The 20,916-nt window shown below is 50.7% G+C and overlaps 1 protein-coding gene across 4 annotated transcripts in view; it reads left to right on the top strand.

Annotated features, from left to right (window-relative positions):
* The window catches only part of TBC1D19 (TBC1 domain family member 19), a 208,673-nt gene that overhangs the window by 19,074 nt on the left and 168,683 nt on the right, over positions 1–20,916 (top strand). For 3 of the 4 annotated variants that reach the window (XM_068135177.2, XM_068135179.2, XM_068135180.2), the window contains exons 2-3: positions 6,745–6,817; positions 7,027–7,072. In XM_068135177.2, coding sequence (XP_067991278.1) covers positions 6,745–6,817; positions 7,027–7,072 — 119 coding nt within the window. Of the gene's footprint in view, positions 1–6,744; positions 6,818–6,932; positions 7,073–20,916 lie in introns of all 4 variants that reach the window. The other variant, XM_078768301.1, reaches the window with a different exon arrangement.

The raw sequence follows: 20,916 nt of genomic DNA, 5'->3' as shown, positions 1-20,916 counted from the left end.
AAATTGGGTCGCCACGTCAAAATCCAAGATGGCCGTCTCCATGTATGTCTGAACCTTGTGAGCGAAATATCATATCATAGCATGTTTTCTGCGTCTTCCACTTTGTCAACTCACATCACTTCACCGACGGGGGACCTAGGCGTAATGCTTGTCAGCAATGGTTTCCTTACTTTGGTCACTTTGGGTGCTTTTGGGCGGGAAAGACACAACCCTAGCTAAGGAGAAATGCATTTTTATAATGATTGACCATGAAAACATGGGTGTAGACACCAGATTTGTGATACTGCCATGTATAGTTTTCCAGATATTGATGAAAATAGGATTTTCGGTAATGGCGTCCCTATTTTGGGCGATTTGGGCAGGAAGGCACCGGCCCTGACCCAGCAACAATGCATTTTTGTGATGTGGGGGTAGAACCCTTTCAACCCACGTGGTCAGTTGCTTCGGCGCTTTTCACTTGAATAATCCTTCTGGGCTCCTGGTCTATTCCCCGGGCCCGGACGGGCCCTGGTTATCTTCAACGAAAATCGTCACCAAACACCGGAACCAATGAGATTCGAGCATTTGAAAAAATATTTCAAAAAAGCTTATTACCGTTTCGGAGGCTGAAACGGCGTCAAATATTCTAAAATTGACGAAGAATTATTTTTTAGAAATCTCGCGGGGATAGTTTTTCACGGCCGGAAATATCCGTTTTTTTTTTTGTTTTTTTTTGTTTTTTTTTGGTATACTGAATCGAGGCTCGTGAAAGAGCTAACATTTACTTCACAAACAAATCGACCAGACAAACAAAATACACAAAAAGAGGGAGCGGAAGACAAGATGGGGAGAAAAGGGGAAGCACACAAACACAACATCCGAGAGCAGGGAGATGTGTGGAAGGGAGAGGGCCCGGGGGGAGGAGGCATGGGAAGGGGGGGGGGGAGGGAGAAGTATAAAGCACAAGGACACCAAGGACTTCCAGGACAGAAGTTGGTATTTCAAAAAGGGGAATTGGGGTGAAATTAGCGGGGGTAGAAAAGATCAAGGTTTTGGATGGGGGAAGATAAGAGATGGTGGTGAACAGCTGTTTTAAAGACTTGGAGGGTGGAGTGGGATTGAAGAGAGTGAGGGAGTTTGTTCCAGAGGTGGGAGAAAAGAGGAATGAAGGAGTGAAGGTGAGCAGAGAGTCTTGATTTTGGCAGTTTAACCAAAAGAGGGTTGCAGGCAGATCTTGTGCGACCTGTAGGAATATTTGCGGGACAGAGCCCAGAGAGAGCTGGGGGGGCAAGGCCAGAGAGGAGTCGGTAGAAGACGGAAAGACCACCAACCTGCCTGCGGTGAGTGAGTGAGAGGCCCTTGGATTTAGCTTCATCGCGGGAGATTCCAATGATTCTGAATGCTTTGGTTTCAACAGCGCGAAGGCGAGCTAGGTGTGAGGCAGGAGCACCAGCCCAGAGGGGAGAGCAGTATTCCATTGAGCTGTGGATGAAAGCTTTGTATGTGGTGAGGAGCTCAGGTGTGCCAAGGAAGGACTTCGCACGACGGAGGATGCCCAGTCGGCGACTGGCTTTGGAGGCCAGATTTGAAATGTGGTTTTTCCAGGAAAGATCATGGCAGATAGTGAGACCCAAAAGCTTGAGTGACAGAACTTCTTGGAGAGGATTATTCAGAAAGTGGATGGGAGGGTTGTCCAGTCGGTCTTTTCGGAGAGACATCGTAAGAGTGTGAGATTTGTCAGGATTGAAAGGCATGTTCCACTTGTTTGCCCAGTCTGTGATTTGGTCAAGGTCTGCAGAGAGTGAGGAGGCTGCAGAATGCCGATCTGAGGGATGAAGAATGGAGCGACAGAGAGTAGAGTCGTCAGCAAAGAGATAGAGAGGATTTTCAAGAGAGTCAGAGAGATCATTGATGAAGACCAGAAAAAGCACAGGGCCCAGAACACTGCCTTGGGGAACTCCAGCCTGAACAGGAAGAGGAGATGAGAGAAACCCATTCAGGGCCACACGTTGACTACGACTAGAGAGGAAGTCCGCCAGCCATGCGTGGAGATTTCCATGGATACCAAAAGAGGAGAGTTTGGTGAGCAGAGCGGGGTGCCAGACTGTATCGAAGGCACGTGATATTTCAAGGGAGACTGCTCTAATTTCCTGTTTGGCATTGAGGACCTCCATCCATTGTTGAGAAAGCAGAAGCAGCATGTCCAGAGTGGAGTGTCCAGGTCTGAAACCAAATTGATGATCAGAGATCAAGCCATTGGAGAAGAGGAAAGATTTCATATCTGAAGCAATGATGGATTCCATGACCTTGCTGATAATTGGGAGAAGGCTGATTGGTCTGTAGTTGCTGGGATCTGTTTTTGCACCTTTTTTGTGCAAAGCGGTGATGTTGGCAGATTTCCAAGCAGATGGAAGATGACCTTGAGCAAAAGAGAGGGTGAAGAGAACAGAGAGAGGGAGTGAAAGAGCGGAAGAACATGATTTTAGGACCCGTGGGCTGATGCCGTCAGGTCCAGTTGCAGAATCAGAGTCGAGGGTTGACAGACACTTTTCCACCTTGTCAGGAGGAAAGGACACAGAGTCCAGGAGCAGCTGGGTACGACTGGGTACGGTGGGTACAGAGAGGGATGGGTTTGGGACACAAGATTTAGAGGCAAACACAGAGTTGAGGCATTCGGCTTTTTCACGTGCGGAGTCAGCCGTGTGGCCATTTAAGGTGAGGGAGGGGATGGAGGGGGAACAAACACCAGAAACAGATTTTACCAGATGCCACCAGGATTTGGAAGAGGGAGACAGATAAGAGAGTTCGGTCCTGAGGACGGAGAGATATTGTTTCCTGGCTCTCCTGAGGGTGGACACACACTTGTTTCAGGCTTTGTGAAAGGAAATGAGATTTCCTTCCATTGGATTTGCTTTCCAGGAGACGAAAGCAAGTTGTTTCTGGGCAATAGCCTCACCACAAGATTCCGTGTACCATGGACGGGAGGAAGGGTATGACAACTGAAGACGAGAAGGGATAAAACTGTGCATGAGAGAGAGCAATTTACTTTGGAAGAATTCCCAGGATGAGTTGATGTCAGAGGCAGTAGAGATGGGAGACCAGTCCAGATGATTGATGGCTGCTTGAAGACCGTGCCAGTTGGCCTGAGTGAAATGCCAGACTCGTTGACGCTGAGGAGGCTCTCTGAAAATGGTCAGAGAGATGTCCACTTTAACAAGCACATGATCAGAAGAGCCGATTGGAGCAGAAGAAGAGCAGCAGACATTTTCAGGGAAGTTAGTCATAACCAAGTCCAGAAGAGAAGATTCTCGTTGACTGAGATCCGGTTTGGGAAATTGACAGATTGTGTCAGTCCCAGTGAGTCACAGAAGTCCTTTGCTGAAGAGCCATGGCTGGTGAGAGAGGTACCCACCCCCAGCCAACTGGCATGGTGACAGTTGAAATCACCACATATGAGGAAGAGAGAGTTGGGATGGGTAGATAGAAGTTGGTCCATATTATCAGACAGCGAGATGTAGATGGAGTCATCACTGTTTGGTGGACGGTACAACACGCATATGAACAAAAGGTGGGAGCGAAGGGGAAGCCATAGCCAAAGGTATTCCTGGGGGTGAGGTGGAGAGAGGGCAGTGCAGGGCGAGTGAGGAAGAGAGTTTTTTTATAAAGATAGCAACCCCACCTCCAGGACGAGGCTCAGGTAATCATACCGGAGGAGGGAGTAACCTGGGAGAGATACCAAGGAATCAGAGACATCATGAAGGAGGAAGGTTTCTGTTAAGCAGATCACGTCTGGTTTGTCAGAAGCAACCTGTATGGAGAGATCAGTTAAGTTTGAGCGAAGGCCCCGGATGTTTGAGGTCCATACTGTTAAGGAAGAGGAAGGGGGAGCATCGGATACAGAACAGGGGGGGGGGGGGGGGGAGCGGTAGAGCAGGATGTGGAAGAGGAGGAAGAGGTAGGGAGAGCTGTTGCAGGTGTGTCAGAGATTACAGAATAGCTTGGAGAAAGGGAAGAATGGGGCGGACAAAAGGTTTGATGGTGTTTGGGTGAGGCGCAGTGAGGTGTTATTTGAGGAGGGGGAAGAGTGAGGCAGAAGGTTGAGGAAGATGAAGGTGAAAGTTGGAAGGGGGAAGAAGCGGGGAGGACGCTTTGAGGAGGAGGGGTGAGAGGGGAGTCTAGGAGGGGAGGAGTGAGGGAGAGTCTCGGAGGGGAGGGGTGTGGGGGGAGTTTAGGAGGGAAGGGGCAGGGGGGGAGGTTTGAAAGGGATGGGTGTTTGGGAAGATTTGGGGGGGAGGGGCAAGGGGGAAGATTTGACAGAGATGGGTGATGGGGAAGATTTGGAGGGGAGGGGTGTGATTGGATTTTGAAAAGTGTATGATTTATGGGAAACGAACATTTATTGCAAAATGAGTTTCTTGAGACATTCGAGTCAAAAATACGTTTGAGGACGCTGAAGGATGGGTGGAGTTCTGGAGAGTTTAGGGAATGAATGAAAGATGCACTGTAAGAGATGGAATTTTTTTTTTGAATGAATAGAATTGGTGAGCAAGTCGAAAGCATCCTTTTATAGAAGAAGTAGAAAAAAGTGTTATAGAATATGACATAATAATAAAGTTCTTCAGGGGACAGATGAAACATGTATTAACAACTTGATCACGTGATCTCGAAGAACGTGGTCGAAGAACGAAAGAACAAATAACGAAGAACGAAAGAGCAAAAGAACGAAGAACGAAAGAACAAATAAGAACGTACAAGCGGATAAGCACAGGGAAGGAAAAATGTTTTTTTTTTTTTTTTTGAGATTTTAAAAGAAGGGAGTATGGGTGAAAAGACCGTGAAAAACAGAGACCGACAGTAGTTGCAGCGCGATCGAAGAACCGCTGAGACAAAAAACAAAAGCCTCAAGCCAAGCAAGGTCTGAGGACACGGTAGCCTACTACTACTAGCACTACACTAGGCCTCAGAATACACAATACGAAAAAAACCGACGATTCTGTACACAGGTATGAAAAACCAACACCGAGAAACCTATTAAAGTCACCCCAATAGGTACATACACCGAAAGAAAGATAAAGATACGCCAAAAACACAAATGTGAAAGATCACTTAGCTTCGAAAGCGTGAGCGCATGGAACAGCTTCGAAAAGACGTGACCTCGCCGTGACCTCCGTGACGTGAAGTTGAGACGGAATTCACCGAATTAATCAAGAAGGAAATTTTATAAATTTTAATCTCATCCAGAATGCAAATGGTGTCATTTTGAACCAGGTACGGTACCTACTACACCTACCTACTACCAACTACCTAACCTACTGATGCCATAGTGATGGGTAAAATAGTGGCAAGAGGCTTTGGCTTTGCCGGATCATTGCGGCTTTGCAGTCGGGTACTAGTAAATCCGTATTTTGACTTGTTACGTAATGATGTGGGGCCTCCTCTGCATCTCTACAATCTGGAAGACTGTCCCTCATGTGTGAATTCATGTTATGTGGTGTCAGTATAGCAGCAGCATCCAACTTCCTGTTTTTGCTCCTGCTGGAGTTTGATGGCAATGGCAGTTGTAATGGTTCCGTGCTGACTAGTTCCTGTGAATGAATGAATGAATGATCGTTTTAAGGCCATTTTCCCTGCTAGAGCGGGGGTTAGCCTTGCGGGCCCCATGACAATCATGGTTCCCTGTTTGAGGCAATGTTTTTTTTATGGCCAGATGCTCTTCCTGACACCAACCCTTAGTCGCCTCTTACGATGCGCAGGGATACGGTGTACCTATTCTAAACCGGGGTACACACCGGGATCATTCATCCCAGCAAGCTGGTACTCAAATTTGCCGACCTCGGAGGGATGACGGGCTGAGTCAACCCCCCTGGTGTTAATTTAGCGATCGACCGGGATTCGAACCCAGGATCCTAGGATCCCAAGCCGGCACCCTAACCGCTAAGCCAACACCAGGCTCCTCCTGTGAGGGGTCCTCAATTTGATACAATATCCCCATTGTGTTTTGCAACCTATCAGCCCCTGACAAAGTACAGCACATCTCATATTTAAAAAAAAAAGAAGCTTCTGTACACCGCCCTTGAGGCTCGGTTTGCAAGCCACCGTCCGCAATTCCAATATAAGAGACATAATTACTCTTTTATGGACAATTGTTTAAAAAGTTTGTTTTCTCCTCAAAAATAGACCGTAGTGAACACACATTCGTGTTAAAAGATTGTCCTTTAAAACCTACCCTTGTAAAAGGGGACAGACATCTGTACAAACACACAAACGGACGTTGTGTTTTATATGGCAGATTCTGTGCATGCCAGGAAGCCCTGATTTATATTTATTTATTTATTTGTAAATAAGGCGTCAGAATTCCAATGAGAGGGTTGATGATACGAAAGCACGGGGCATCCATTACGCAAGTACAACGAGATATAGTTTGTGGCGTTAAAGTTTTGTAGTTTGACAACTTGTATTCATTTGCATTATAAATGAGACAATCATCAGCACAGAATATTAAATGCAGAGTAATGGAGTAGTTCGCATTTCGGCGATTTCATTAGCATTCGGCAGGGTGTTTGACTTTGGAATCGGAGGAAGCTGATTGCTCCTGGTTATGTGGGATCTGGATGAATGGAGAAAAGTCACGTGGGTAGCAAAGAAGGTTTCGTTTGTGCCTGAACTGTAGCAGGAATGTTGCATTTGTTGTGGGACAACAAGACCGCATGCTAACGGACGCTGTTTGCTTCGAGCTCGTCAAAAGATGGCCTCCTGTACTTGCAGGTCGAACTGCGGAAGAAGGAAGTTCATTTGTCCACACTCAAGACAGACCTGAAACTTGCCCTTCAAAAGTCAGGTCAATATTTAATACCATATATTGCAAGTGCAGGTGCAAGCATGGGCTGGGGAAGATTGAAACGATTGACATGTGGTCGTATTTGCCATTGATTTGTATTCTGTTCCTTCTCCAGTGCGACCGGCTGTCTTCATTGTAAATCGGTTCATAAGTTGCACTTCTCCGGTGGCAATAAAGTGTTGACATTTGAACGTGACTGGCTTTCGCAGGATGGCGAACGAAGTTGAACAACGCTGTGTTCAGGGAACTTGGATTGTGAGTTGAACGAACACGTTTTATATTCTCAAACATTTCTCACTGAATTGTCATGAATGCAAAACGTGCGTGTGGCCGTGAACAGGACGAATCGATGGAAACCAATTTGCCTCATGGAATCCTGGAGATGTCGCCCCTGTTTTTTTTTGTTTTTTTGGGGGGGGTTTTTTGTATACAAGATCGAGGCTCGTGTAAGAGCTAACATCAATCAGAAAAAAAAAAAACCGGACACACAAAACATAAAACATACAATAAAGGGAGCGGGAGACAAGATGGGGAGAGAGAGAGAGGGAAGCACACAAGTACAACAGCAGAGAACAGGGACATCGGAAGATCTGTGGGAGGGAGAGAGCTTGGGGGTAGGTGGCATGGGAAGGTTGGGGGGTGGGGGGGAGAGGTATAAAAGACAAGGACACTGCTAGAACTTCCAGGAAAGAAGTCGGTATTTCAAAAAAAGTGTATCTGGGGTGAATTGGCGGGGGTAGAAAAGATCAAGGTTTTGGATGGGGGAAGATAAGAGATGGTGGTGAACAGCTGTTTTAAAGACCTGGAGGGAGGAGTGGGATTGAAGAGAGTGAGGGAGTTTGTTCCAGAGGCGGGATAAAAGAGGAATGAAGGAGTGAAGGTGAGCAGAGAGTCTTGATTTTGGCAGTTTGACCATAAGAGGTTTGCTGGCAGATCTTGTGCGACCTGTAGGAATATTTGGGAGGCAGAGCCCAGACAGAGCTGGGGGAGCTAGCCCGGAAATGAGTTGGTAGAAGATAGAAAGACCACCTACCTGCCTGCGGTGAGTGAGTGAAAAGCCCTTGGAGTTAGTTTCATCACAGGAGATTCCAATGTTTTTAGCACGCCTCCAACCACGTGTATGGATTGAGAACTTGAGCAATGTTACTATAATGGAGCAGACGTGAATATCACCGAAACTGCAAAATTGACATTTAACAATTCTTGGGCCTACATAGAGGTTCCAAACCCGGTTCTCGCTCTTGTTCCATCCCCAAAACTGGCCTTAAATGGCCACCCTAGGCCAGCAACCAGCACGTACTTTCACTTCACACACATGTACTCTGGCTTGAGCTATGGTCCAAGCTCTGAAAACCACAGGTATTTTAAGGCCATTTTCCCTGCTAGAGCGGAGGTTAGCCTTGCAGGCCCCATGACAATCTTCTCCATTTTGCCCTATGAATAATATAAATAAGATTTTGCTCTATATTTTCCAGATAAACTAAGAAAGATAATCCTGCCTGGAGGGTGGGAGTGTCCACGACTATATTAAATTGATAGAAATTATGATTCATTTATTAGGACATAATGGTAAGAGATTCAAAGCAAATATTGCAAATCAAAGTTTTCCCGGAATGCGACGTTGCAACGATCACCAACTGCTTTTGACCCCCAAAACACCTTAACACAACAACTGGTGCATGTGAAGGTTACGTCTTCTCCACTCATCCCCCAACCCCCTCATCCCGACCCCCACTGCCCTCCACCAAAGGAAAACAATTGCAATGTGGTGTATGGTGTAAGATGCAGTCAGGTGGATTACAAGGATTTCTACTTGGTGGAGACACAACAGTCACCGAAACGAAACGCAGGATAACCAAGAAGTGTATTCTTGTCACCTACCCAACTCATCCACCAAGTTTTGTCGTAATCCATCTGCAACATTTTGAGATATCGTGCTATATCTTATTATAATAGACCAAACGTAGAGGGTTTATATGCGACCAAAACGTCTTCTTCTTATTCAAATAAAATTAACACCCAAAATCAGTCCGTGAACTCTTAATTACGTTTAAACGTAATTAAGTTTAAGTTAATTAATTAAGTAATTTATCTTTATCAAAAACTCTCTTTCTTACTCGCCCTGCACTGCCCTCTCTCCACCTCACCCACAGGAATACCTCTGGCTACGGCTTCCCCTTCGCTCCCACCTTTTGTTCATATGTGTGTTGTACCGTCCACCAAACAGTGATGACTCCATCTACATCTTGCTGTCTGATAATATGGACCAACTTCTATCTACCCATCCCAACTTTCTCTTCCTCATATGTGGTGATTTAAATTGTCACCATGCCAGTTGGTTGGGTGTGGGTACCTCTCTCAATACCGAACTCTCAATTCTGTCTCCCTCTTCCAAATCCTGGTGGCGTCTGGTCAAATCTGTTTCTGGTGTTTGTTCCCCTCCATCCCCTCCCTTACCTCAAACGGCTACACAGCTGACTCTGCACGTCAAAAAGCTGAATGCCTCACCTATGTGTTTGCCTCTAAATCTTGTGTCACAAACCCATCCCTCTCTGTACCCACCGTATCCAGTCGTACCCAGCTGCTCGTGGACTCTGTGTCCTTTCCTCCTGACAAGGTGGAAAAGTTTCTGTCAACCCTCGACTCTGATTCTGCAACTGGACCTGACGGCATCAGCCCACGGGTCCTAAAATCCTGTTCTTCCGCTCTTTCACTCCCTCTCTCTGTTCTCTTCACCCTCTCTTTTGCTCAAGGTCATCTGCCATCTGCTTGGAAATCAGCCAACATCACCGCTTTACACAAAAAAGGTGCAAAAACAGATCCTAGCAACGACAGACCAATCAGCCTTCTCCCAATTATCAGCAAAGTCATGGAATCCATCATTGCTTCGGATATGAAATCTTTCCTCTTCTCCAATGGCTTGATCTCTCATCATCAATTTGGTTTCAGACCAGGTCACTCTACTCTGGACATGCTGCTTCTGCTGTCTCAACAATGGATGGAGGTCCTCAATGCCAAACAGGAAATTAGAGCTGTCTCCCTTGACATATCACGTGCCTTCGATACGGTCTGGCACCCCGCTCTGCTCACCATACTCTCCTCCTTTGGTATCCATGGAAATCTCCACGCATGGCTGGCGGACTTCCTCTCTAGTCGTAGTCAACGTGTGGCCCTGAATGGGTTTCTCTCATCTCCTCTTCTTGTTCAGGCTGGAGTTCCCCAAGGCAGTGTTCTGGGCCCTGTGCTTTTTCTGGTCTTCATCAATGATCTCTCCGACTCTCTTGAAAACCTCTCTATCTCTTTGCTGATGACTCCACTCTCTGCCGCTCCATTCCTCATCCCTCGGATCGGCAGTCTGCAGCCTCCTTACTCTCTGCAGACCTGGACAAAATCACAGACTGGGCAAACAAGTGGAACATGTCTTTCAATCCTGACAAATCTCACACTCTGACGATGTCTCTCCGCAAAGACCGACTGGACAACCCTCCCATCTACTTTCTGAATAATCCTCTCCAAGAAGTTCTGTCACTCAAGCTTTTGGGTCTCACTATCTGCGATGATCTTTCCTGGGAAAACCACATTTCAAATCTGGCCTCCAAAGCCAGTCACCGACTGGGCATCCTCCGTCGTGCGAAGTCCTTCCTTGGCACACCTGAGCTCCTCACCACATACAAGGCTTTCATCCACAGCTCAATGGAATACTGCTCTCCCCTCTGGGCTGGTGCTCCTGCCTCACACCTAGCTCGTCTTCACGCTGTTGAAACCAAAGCGTTCAGAATCATTGGAATCTCCCGCGATGAAGCTACCTCCGAGGGCCTTTCACTTACTCACCACAGGCAGGTTGGTGGTCTTTCTGTCTTCTACCGACTCCTCTCTGGCCTCGCTCCTCCAGCTCTCTCTGGGCTCTGTCCCCCAAATATTCCTACAGGTCGCACAAGATCTGCCTGCAACCCTGTTTTGGTTAAACTGCCAAAATCAAGACTCTCTGCTCACCTTCACTCCTTCATTCCTCTTTTCTCCCGCCTCTGGAACAAACTCCCTCACTCTCTTCAATCCCACTCCTCCCTCCAGGTCTTTAAAACAGCTGTTCACCACCATCTCTTATCTTCCCCCATCCAAAACCTTGATCTTTCCATCCATCCAAAACCAAAGACCTTTGATGACCTTTAAGTCCCCCAAGACCCTTAAGACCACCATACCCCTGAAGACCCAAAATACCCTTGAAGACCCAAAATACCCTGAAGACCCAAAAGACCCAAAAGCCCCTGAAGATCCAAAAGACCCTGAAGACCCCGAAGACCCAAAACACTCCGAAGACCCAAACCACCCCAAAGACCCCAAAGACCCAAAACACCCCGAAGATGCAAAACACCCCGAAGACCCAAAATATTCTTAAAGACTCAAGAGGATCCAAAAGACCCCGAAGACCCAAATGGCCCTGAAGACCCAAAACACAATGAAGACCCAAAAAACCATGAAGGCTCAAAACACCATGAATATCCAAAAGACCCTGAAGACCCAAAAGACAACGAAATGGTTAAAGATGCCTACGCCTCTGAAATTACATGTGGTGAGGCATGCGGAGTGCACCAAGTCACGCTAGTATATCTAATATATATATATATATATATTGTTACTGACGTGGCTTAGATGTTATTTACCGAGCGGTTTGGTATGACCACGTCTGCACAAGTTACCCGATTATACCCGAACGTTGACTAATCGCGCTACGCTAGGTCAATGAAGGAAAAGACACACGGCTGGGATTAAAATGACACGACACCATGGATACGGTTCTCAAGACCTCCGGAGGAGATTATATTCGTTCGGAAGGTCAGATTACAGGGACGAGAGGTACAGCATAGAAAGACAAGCACTTAGACACAATCTTATATTAACCCCAACAGACGACAGATAAACGGGACAAAAGGCTGACTCACACGGGGATTGATGGCTAGGAAAGGCGGGATCGATGGCTCCAGGTGCACCTGGGCTCAGGGACAGAATCGACTCGGTCCGGTCCAGAGATGCGGGAGGTCTCACAGCGCTCGAGGTAGTGACTTGCTCTTCTTCAAGCTGGGGGCGCATCTGACCTCACATCCGGTGAGTCGCTTCGTATATCCGGCGGGGAGTGACACGCCCTCGGCTCGTTAGCTCCGCCTCGTGGAATCGGCACGTTGCTTCTCATTGGGTGCGTGCGGGGGGTTTACCAGGCTCCGCCCTTGACGAGGAGCTGACAGCCAGCCCCTTCGTGGTAACCCCGTGGAGCGCATGGTCATGGCGGCTAACCGAGCTGGTGGGAGGACGCACACTCCCCCCCGCGCGCCGTGGTTGTAGTTGTTGTTGTAGCTGTAGTTGTTGTTGTTGTTGTTGTTTGGGGAAGAAGATGGAAGGAGGTATGGGAAAGGTCCTAAACTCACTACTGGTGCCATATAATCACATTCTGGTGCAACGAAGAGTCATAATTAATGGAAACGAGTCCTTAACTGACATAGACTAAGAATAACTAGCAAGATGTCCGAAAGTTGTCTACGTGTGATGCGGTGGACCTGGGCACGACATTTAATGGGGGAAAAAGGGGAAGGTCGGTTCTACAGAGTGTTATTTACCGGCAATGGGACTAGGGAATGGGGGATTGGGGATAGTTGGGGAGTATTGGGGAAATAGGGGAATATTTACAAGCGGATATGGAGGCCAAATTCCATATTCGCAACATTGCACCCTTCTCTACCCTCGGGGCGTCCCGACCCGATAAATTTTTACCTACTTTAGTGTGGCACGCAATGTAGTTCCCTCTACTATTAACTCTACCCTGAGTGCGACAGTTTTACAGATATTCACAAATGAGTAAATATGTCCCCCTGCGACGTTGCACCCTTCTCCTCACAGAAACACACCCACAGGATAACCGAATCCGGAAAGAATCCTCAAACTAAACATACAGCCGGTAGGGAGCATTATTTACACAAGACTACGCTGATATTTACACTACGATCCAGGACCTGTTTTTGGAGGAACACATGCAGATGTTATGCATAGAGAGAGCACGCATGCTAGCATCGATACACCAACCCACGAGTGCTCTGTGGCCTACGGCCTTTAATAATGTGCAGAGCACCCCTTCCAAGCATCAAGCACCACCCCATCACACAGTGAGCACCATCCGGTGCACCAATAAAGTGTCTATAAATCATTGTGTGGTGTCGCAGCCGGCCGATGTTCTGCCGCTGGTCTTGCCTTCGTGTGGTGCACTTGGTGTTCTTACTTCCTTAGAAAAATAAAGAAAGGCGCCAACCGCGTCCATTTCTTTATTGTGGCCGTCAGGGGGCCAACTGTTAGTGGTTCACCTGTTTGGCATAGGTGCCACGTTGACCCATAGGTCCTTCCACGGGTGGTGCTTGGCCGCAAAAGAGCTGCGGTCCATTGTGGGTGGCCACAAACATTGCGGTCCATATGGTGTATCGATCCAAGCAGCAAACAGCGAAAGTGCAGGCCCACAACTGCGAAGCCAGCACCTCTCTCTCCTCTCTCTCTACCCCAAAGCCAGATCCTCGGAGGTGGGAGACAAAAGAAGCAGACAAGTGAGTAAGGTGGTAAGGGCGCAAAAGTGCACGCAATGTAAGGTAATGCACACTGGGGGCACATGGGAACCAGGTGAGACAGGTACGTTCCTACCGTACGCCCCCCCCCCACCAGGTAACCTACATGGCCCCTCCCTTACCCCTTACTGTATCCACAAAACACAACACTACCCATAAACATCTACTTTACAAATCAACAAACATCCCTACTGTCTTCCCCGTTCCTCCCATAAACCAAATTCGTCTTCTCTCCCTCCTAACCAATCAAATTTGCTATTTCCAACTTTCCTCAAAATTTGCCATCTCCAACTCAACATCATAATTTGCCATCACCAATTCATCATCAGTCCCTCCTAAGGAGGGAGAGATGGGATCACCCCAATGTCTCATCCACGTCGTGATGCGTCTCACAAATCCTCACAGCAATTCTCATTCCCTGCACCAAAACAAAGAAAACACAGGTGTGGAGTCATCATCATCACCACAGGTAAGTGGCTGCGTATGGTGCGACAGGTTCATCAATCCTAACTATTTCCTAAATGACTTTATCAACTTTACACTACCCGGGGTCTTTCTCCGGCCAAACCATTGGCCCTCTTACACTATGGGTTCTAAAAACCAATTCCCATTGGCCAAACTGTGGCGCTCCTCAACTTGGGGTCTCACTCCCCCGATCCATCTCCCGGTGCCCTCGCACAATTTCTGGGCTGTGGCGTGTACCTCTCCCAGTGGGTCTACCCACCTGCACACCTCCACCGCCGCAGTCGCCTCCGAGCTTACCCGCTCCTCACCCCAACCTAACTACCTGGGGAAGGCCCTCCGGCCCTCCCCCCACCCGGTGCCCTCCCTGGCACCGGGCCACCCGGGTCCGTCCTCCGGATCCCCGGGCCCCATCCACAACTCTACCGGCTCCCAGAGCCCACCCGCGGCCCCACCCGGCCGACATCCTCACAGTGGTGGAGTGCCCAACCAACTACACACACTAACAGGCTACACGCCCAGCCATTTCCACAACACTAATGCACCCATTCACAACACCATTCTGCAACCGCACCACAGATGCCAATATCCAACCACAATTTACCTGTACCCTCTACCTAACACTTACACTACCCGCCCCGGGTATCCGTGATGGGGGTCCACTCTTCCCCCATTCACACCTTCGCACCATGCACACCACTCCGTACCACTTACTCCAACTCTCTCCACACACCTGTACTTGCACACCTGTGCTCTCACACCTGGTGCCACCTGCACCCTTCTCTCCCCAAGCGCATTCGCGCTGATCCACAACACTCATTACTCACACACTGCTCCACACACCTGTCCAGTTGCACACCTGTGCAATCACACCTGTTCAATCCTCACACACACGGCATCATCTCAGCTAACTACTCCCTTCTGAAACTTGCGCTTCCCAGTCGTCCCTTTAACCTATTGTGCTCCCTCGTCATTATCATCCATACTAATCTACCTGCGTCCCCACTACAGGTATCAGTCACTAACTAAACTTAACGTTACCTACTGTCATCTTCTAGGGCCCTATCAATATAACCTAACCCACCCGGGGTAGTTTTCACTGCCATACACCCCATAAGCTATTGCTCCTTTGCCCCACTTGGGCAGGGTGGCAGGGATGCCACTCTTACCCACCGGGCACATCGCTCCTCAATCCCCCAGTCCTCTGGCACTAATAAGCCCCCCTTATTCAGAGGTACTGGGTCCCGCCTCGGCATCTAAAGCCGAGGCAATCCACGGGGGCGCCTGCTCGCCGGTGTAAGGTCTTATCCGGTCGGCGTGGACGATCCGAGGGAGGGCTCGTGGCCCCATTTTGATCTTAATGACCACGTCACAGATTTGCGACAGGACGACTCCTGGGCCTTGCCAGGGGGAGGTGAGTTTTGGGCACCTTCCCTTCCGCCTCCGGGGATTAAAGAACCAAATCTTCATCCCCGGAGCGTATTGACTCCCCTGGCTCCGGTCGTCGTACCTGCGCTTCATCTTTTCCCCCGCCAGATGGAGTTGGCGGCGGGCGAAGGCATGGACTAGCTCCATGCCTTCCTCTAGGTGACGTGCGTACCCCTCCCTCGGCGGGTTAACCACTGTGTCTGGCACGGGACCGCATAGCAAGTCGGCGGGAGCCCGTAACTCCCGCCCATACATAAGCAACGCTGGACTGCATGCGGTGGCCCCGTGCTGGCTGGTTCGGTAGGCCATGAGCAAGTAAGGGAGATGTTCGTCCCAGTCATCCTGACGGGTGGCGGTGAACAGTGCCAGTTGTTGGATTAGAGTTCGGTTGAATCTTTCCACCATCCCGTCAGATTGAGGTCTTAAAGGCGTTGTTCTGGTTTTCCGAATTGACAGGAGACTGCACACATCTTTTAGCAATTTGCTCTCAAAATTTCGTCCCTGGTCGGTGTGCAACTCCTGTGGAATCCCATGCCGGCACACAAATCCTTCCACGAAGGCCTGCGCTACCACCCCTGCTTCTTGGTTGGGGAGGGCGTAGGCCTCCGGCCACTTGGTGAAATAGTCCATTACAACGAGGATATACTTATTACCTTGGCGGGTGCGGGGCAGCGGTCCTAGAATATCCATAGCCACCCGCTCAAGGGGGGCCCCACCTGATGTAATTGAAGGGGGGCCCTCATCCTCCGTGCTGGTCCCTTTTTGGCAGAACAGGCGTCGCATCTCCGACACCAGTCCTGTATGTCGCGCCCCATATTCACCCAATAGAACCTCCGGCGGACCCGAGATATTGTCTTTGTCCTGCCCAAATGGCCGCCGGAGCGGGTACCATGCACCTGTTGCAATATGACGTTCTTGAATTTGTCAGGGACTATCACCAGCCAGGAAGTTCGATCAGAGGGAACCTCCACCCACTTGCGATACAAGATGTTGCCTTTCAATTCCAGGGTCTGCCACTGAGCCCAATATGCCTTTGTTTGTGCCCCGAGGGGGGTGACCTCTTCCCCCTTTGGTCTTTGCCCCAATTTGACCCAATTGAACACTGGCCCCAGGACAGGATCCTCCTGCTGGGCCGTGCTCCATGCCAAAGTTCCGAATTCCTCATCTGCGGTTAGTGGCAAAATTGGCCCTCTCACCCGGGTTGCCCGGACAACGAGGGTCGGGTCCGAATCGCCCAATTGTTCCCTCTCCTCGTGTCTCGCACAAAATTTGCAGTTTTCTCCCAGACAAGGACGCCGAGAGAGTGCGTCCGCATTACCATGGGCCTTCCCGGCCCTATGGGCCACATCAAAATCGTACTGCTGCAACTTTTCCAACCACCTTGCAATTTGGCCCTCCGGTTCCTTGAACCGAAGGAGCCATTGCAAGGAGGAATGGTCAGTTCTAACCAAAAATTTCCGCCCGTACAAGTACGGGTGGAAATGGTTCATGGCAGCCAGCATAGCCAATAACTCTTTGCGAGTGACGCAATAATTTCTCTCGGGCCTACTTAAGGCCCGACTATAATAACCAATCACTCTCTCCACGCCCTCCTGTGTCTGAGACAAAACTGCGCCCAATCCTTCCTGGCTCGCATCCGTGTCCAGGGTAAATGTCCCGTCACTAGTGGGGTAAGCTAGAAGGGGTGCGGATGTTAGACACCCCTTCAATTTTTGGAAGGCCTCGTGGCACTCCCGTGTCCAATTAAATCGCGTCCCCTTCTCCGTAAGCCGGTGGAGGGGACGGGCCAACTCCGCAAATTTCGCCACAAAGCGCCGGTAGTAGGAGCAGAGTCCCAAAAATCCCCGCACCTCTTTGATGGTACGTGGTGCGGGCCACTCCTCTACCGCTTTAATTTTGTCTGGGTCCGTTTTTACCCCCTCGCGGCCAATCACGTGACCTAGATAGGCCACCTCTCTTGCAAACAAAGTGCACTTACTCGGGTTCAGCTTCAACCCTGCCTGTCTGAGGCACCCGAACACCTGGTCCAAATTAGCTACTGCCTGGGGGAACGTTTGGGCATGTACCAGGACATCATCCAGGTACACCAGGCATGACTGCCATGGCATGCCGCCTAGTACATGCTCCATCAATCTTTCAAAGGTGGCGGGGGCGTTACACAAACCAAACGGCATCACAGTAAACTGATACAGTCCCTTACCTGTGGAAAATGCCGTTTTCTCCTTCCCTGCCCTATCCATCTCCACCTGCCAATACCCACTCTTGAGGTCCAAAGTTGTGAACCAATTTGAGCCCGCAACGGCATCGAGGGTGTCATCAATCCTTGGCAGGGGATATGAGTCCTTGAGTGTCACGTTGTTTAGCTGGCGATAGTCCACGCAGAACCGCGTGGTCCCATCCTTCTTTTTGACCAGCACAACAGGTGACATCCAAGGACTTCCCGAGGGCTCGATCACACCTGCGTCGAGCATTTTTTCAACCTGCTCGTCAGCTTCCGCCCTCTTGCTCCAAGGGAGCCGTCGGGCGGCCTGACGAATAGGCCGGGCCTCACCGGTGTGGATCTGATGTTTCACCAGGCCCGTACGTCCAATATCCTCGGTGGACAGGGAGAAGAGGTCCAAATGGGACCCAACCAGTTTGTGTAAGGCCTCCCTCTGGGTACCTCCCAACTCTACGCTGCTACGATTTACCATCTCGCAAATGGGATCGGGCCAATTCCTACTTGTTATTGAAGGCTCCCCCCGGGGTCGGCTCGGCTGGACGTTCTCGCCCCTCACTGTCGCGACTTCCTCAACTGGGGTGCAGCCAGCTACCCTCGTGCCCCTTACTATAGTGCGTGGTTCTGTACTCATATTTATTACTCGGACGGCCACTACCGGTCCGTCCGTTTTTACAAGGGTGCGGCCCACGATTAAACCCGGTATGGACTGCGCTGCCACCGGTTCGACCAGGCCGCAGGACTCCTGCCATGTTGGGCGAGCTGCCCACCGGGCCGGCACTATCGCCTCGGCCCTTGGGGGGATGGTCACGGCCTCGGAAGCCTCCAGCTCCGCTCTCTCGGCCGTGCTCACTCCCCCTAACGGCAGCTCTTCTACTCCCACCTGCAGGATCCCCCGGCACAAGTCGATTTTACAACCGCTGGCAGTCAACAGGTCCAACCCTATTAAACATGGGTCGCACACCTCCGCCACCCAAACATCTATCTCCCTCCTTACCGACCCTAACTTGAGGGTCACAGAACCACGCCCTATGATCGGGGCCGTTACCCCGGTAGCAAGCTGCAAACTATAATTTTGCAGGCGCTGGATCTTATCCCAGCCACCTGCGCTCGAATCAAGGACCACAGGGCTGATGATCGTGGCGCTAGCTCCTGTGTCCACTACGGCGTCTACCCCCACGCCGGCAATTTTGCATCTAATTGTCAGGCTACCGGTTCCAATTTGGCCACAATAAATGACCTGTCGCGTCAATGAGGGCTCTCCTCCATCCTCTGCTGCCGAACACCGCCCTACGTGCCCGACACCTTCTAGTTTCCCGGGGTCTGGCGGGGGGGTGTCTGGGGTCGGCTAACCCGCTCCCCCCTGGGCGGAGTTGAGGACCTCAACTGCCGGGGATCATCCCGGCGCGCGTTTCGACAGTGCCGCGCCAGGTGACCCAGGCGGTTGCAGGTATAGCACCTCACCTGATAAGGTGCTTGCCTCCGGAATTCCAAATTCCCCCCCCTGTAGGTCCGAATTGGATTACCCGCTCGTGGTCCACCGCGGGCCACCTCCGGGGCCGCCTGCCATGGTCCAGGTCCTGCCAGGCGCTGGTCCACCAGCCTCCGGACCATGCCCGCCAGGTCAGGACCCACGTCGTGGGCGGGCCCCCTAAGGGGTCCGCCCTCCATCGGGGGTCCCACCTGCCGGACCGCCATTGCGAGACGCTCGCCCCCCCGGGCCAGGGGCCTCGCTGCTTCCCAACGGGCCGCAGCGTCAGCCGCCTGGCTCAGAGTCTGCGGGCGCCACATGGCGAGCTGTTGCCGGAGCTCAATGTCCGGGAGGGCCTGGATAAAATGGTCCAGCGCCAGGCTTTCCCGGGAATCCGCTGCCATGCTAGCATGTGCGATCCCCACTGCGCGGCGAATGTCGTGGGCAAGTTCCCCGATGGCTTCCTGGGGCTTGCGCTTTCGCAGCGCGAGCTGAGCTTTAACAAGCTCGCTCTGCTGTTCTATGCCGAATCGATTAATTAGGGCGTCGCGGAGGGCTGGCAGGGTGAGAGCACCCGCTGGTAATGCCGTCAGCACCTCCGCCGCCGCGCCGCGCAATGCGGCCACCAGGTGTACTCCACCTTCGTCCTCACCCCAACCGTTGCCCTTACACACACAGTCGAACTGCGCCAGGTACGCGCGTAGATCACTCTTGCCGTCATACGGCGCGAGTGGGACCTTGTGGGACCATCTCGTTTGCGAGTCGTTGCCCGCCTGCCGGACCCCGTGCGTCGCCCCTTGCGGGGTCAGCGCGGGGCCGAACCGGCCGGGCCCCCACAGTACATTACCCCCAAGGGGCTCTCGTGCCTCCCCGGTCCCTCCAACAACTACCCCTGTTGGTGTCGATGCATGGGTCACACCTCCGCAACCCGCTACCCATTCCATACCACCACAACCTTGCTCACCCACACCTCGCACCTCTCGTTCCATACCCTCCGGACCAGCCATACACCTCACTCGTGGCCTCTCACGAACATCCGGGTCTATCTCGACCCCCAAGCTTATTAAATCACCTGGCGCATCATACGCACGACCATATTGGTCACCACTTACACCGGGTCCTCTTTCTCTTCGCTTCTCCTCCATCACCTGCGAATCCCTCATCCGGTTAATGAGCACATCATCACGATCCGAACACAGACTTTGGACCAATTCTTTTACTTCCTCCTTTATCTCTTTCTTATCCTCTCTCCGTCGCTTCTTAATTTCGCTCACCCCTTCTTCCACTTCTTCTAATTTTTGCTTCATCTCCTTCATCTCTTCGTGCGCCCCTTTAAGTTCTTCCTCTAACTCCACTTTATTTTTTTCTATGTGCTCCCGCACCTCCCGCTCTTTAACCTCCATCACCTCTACCACCTTGTCCATTTTCCTCGTCAGGTCCTCATGTACCGTCTGACACTCTTTTTTAATTACCCCTACGTCCTTTTTCATCTCCTTCTGTGTCGATTTTAAACCCTCTATTACCGCTGTGTTCTTCTTTACCTGGTCCCCCAACTCCTTTTGTCCCACTGTCAGTTGTTCTACTCCCAGCGTCAACTCCTCTATACCACTTTGCAATTTTACAGTCCCCTTTCTCACCTCCTTCTCCATGCGCTCCTTACAGTGCCTCACCTCCTCGCGCACTCCTCCGACCTCCTCACTCACACCTCTTCTGATCTCCTCTCCCATCACTTGCATCTCCTGCCCAGATGCCACCCTCATCTGCTCCATTTCCTCCCTGTGAGCATCCAGTTTGGTTTCTACCCCCATTCTGACCCCCTCTATCTGCTGCCCCATTTGGCTAACTTCCCTTTCCGCTTGGTCCCTCATGTCCCTCAATTTGCCTTCCATGGTGTTTTCTAACCCCTCTAACCCTTTTTGCA

The sequence above is a fragment of the Myxine glutinosa genome, chromosome 14, assembly GCF_964187855.1.
Source record: "Myxine glutinosa chromosome 14, kmMyxGlut1.1, whole genome shotgun sequence".
Classification (NCBI taxonomy): domain Eukaryota; kingdom Metazoa; phylum Chordata; class Myxini; order Myxiniformes; family Myxinidae; genus Myxine; species Myxine glutinosa.
The sequence above is the reverse complement of the archived record's forward strand: the minus strand, read 5'-3'. Positions and strand labels throughout refer to the sequence as shown.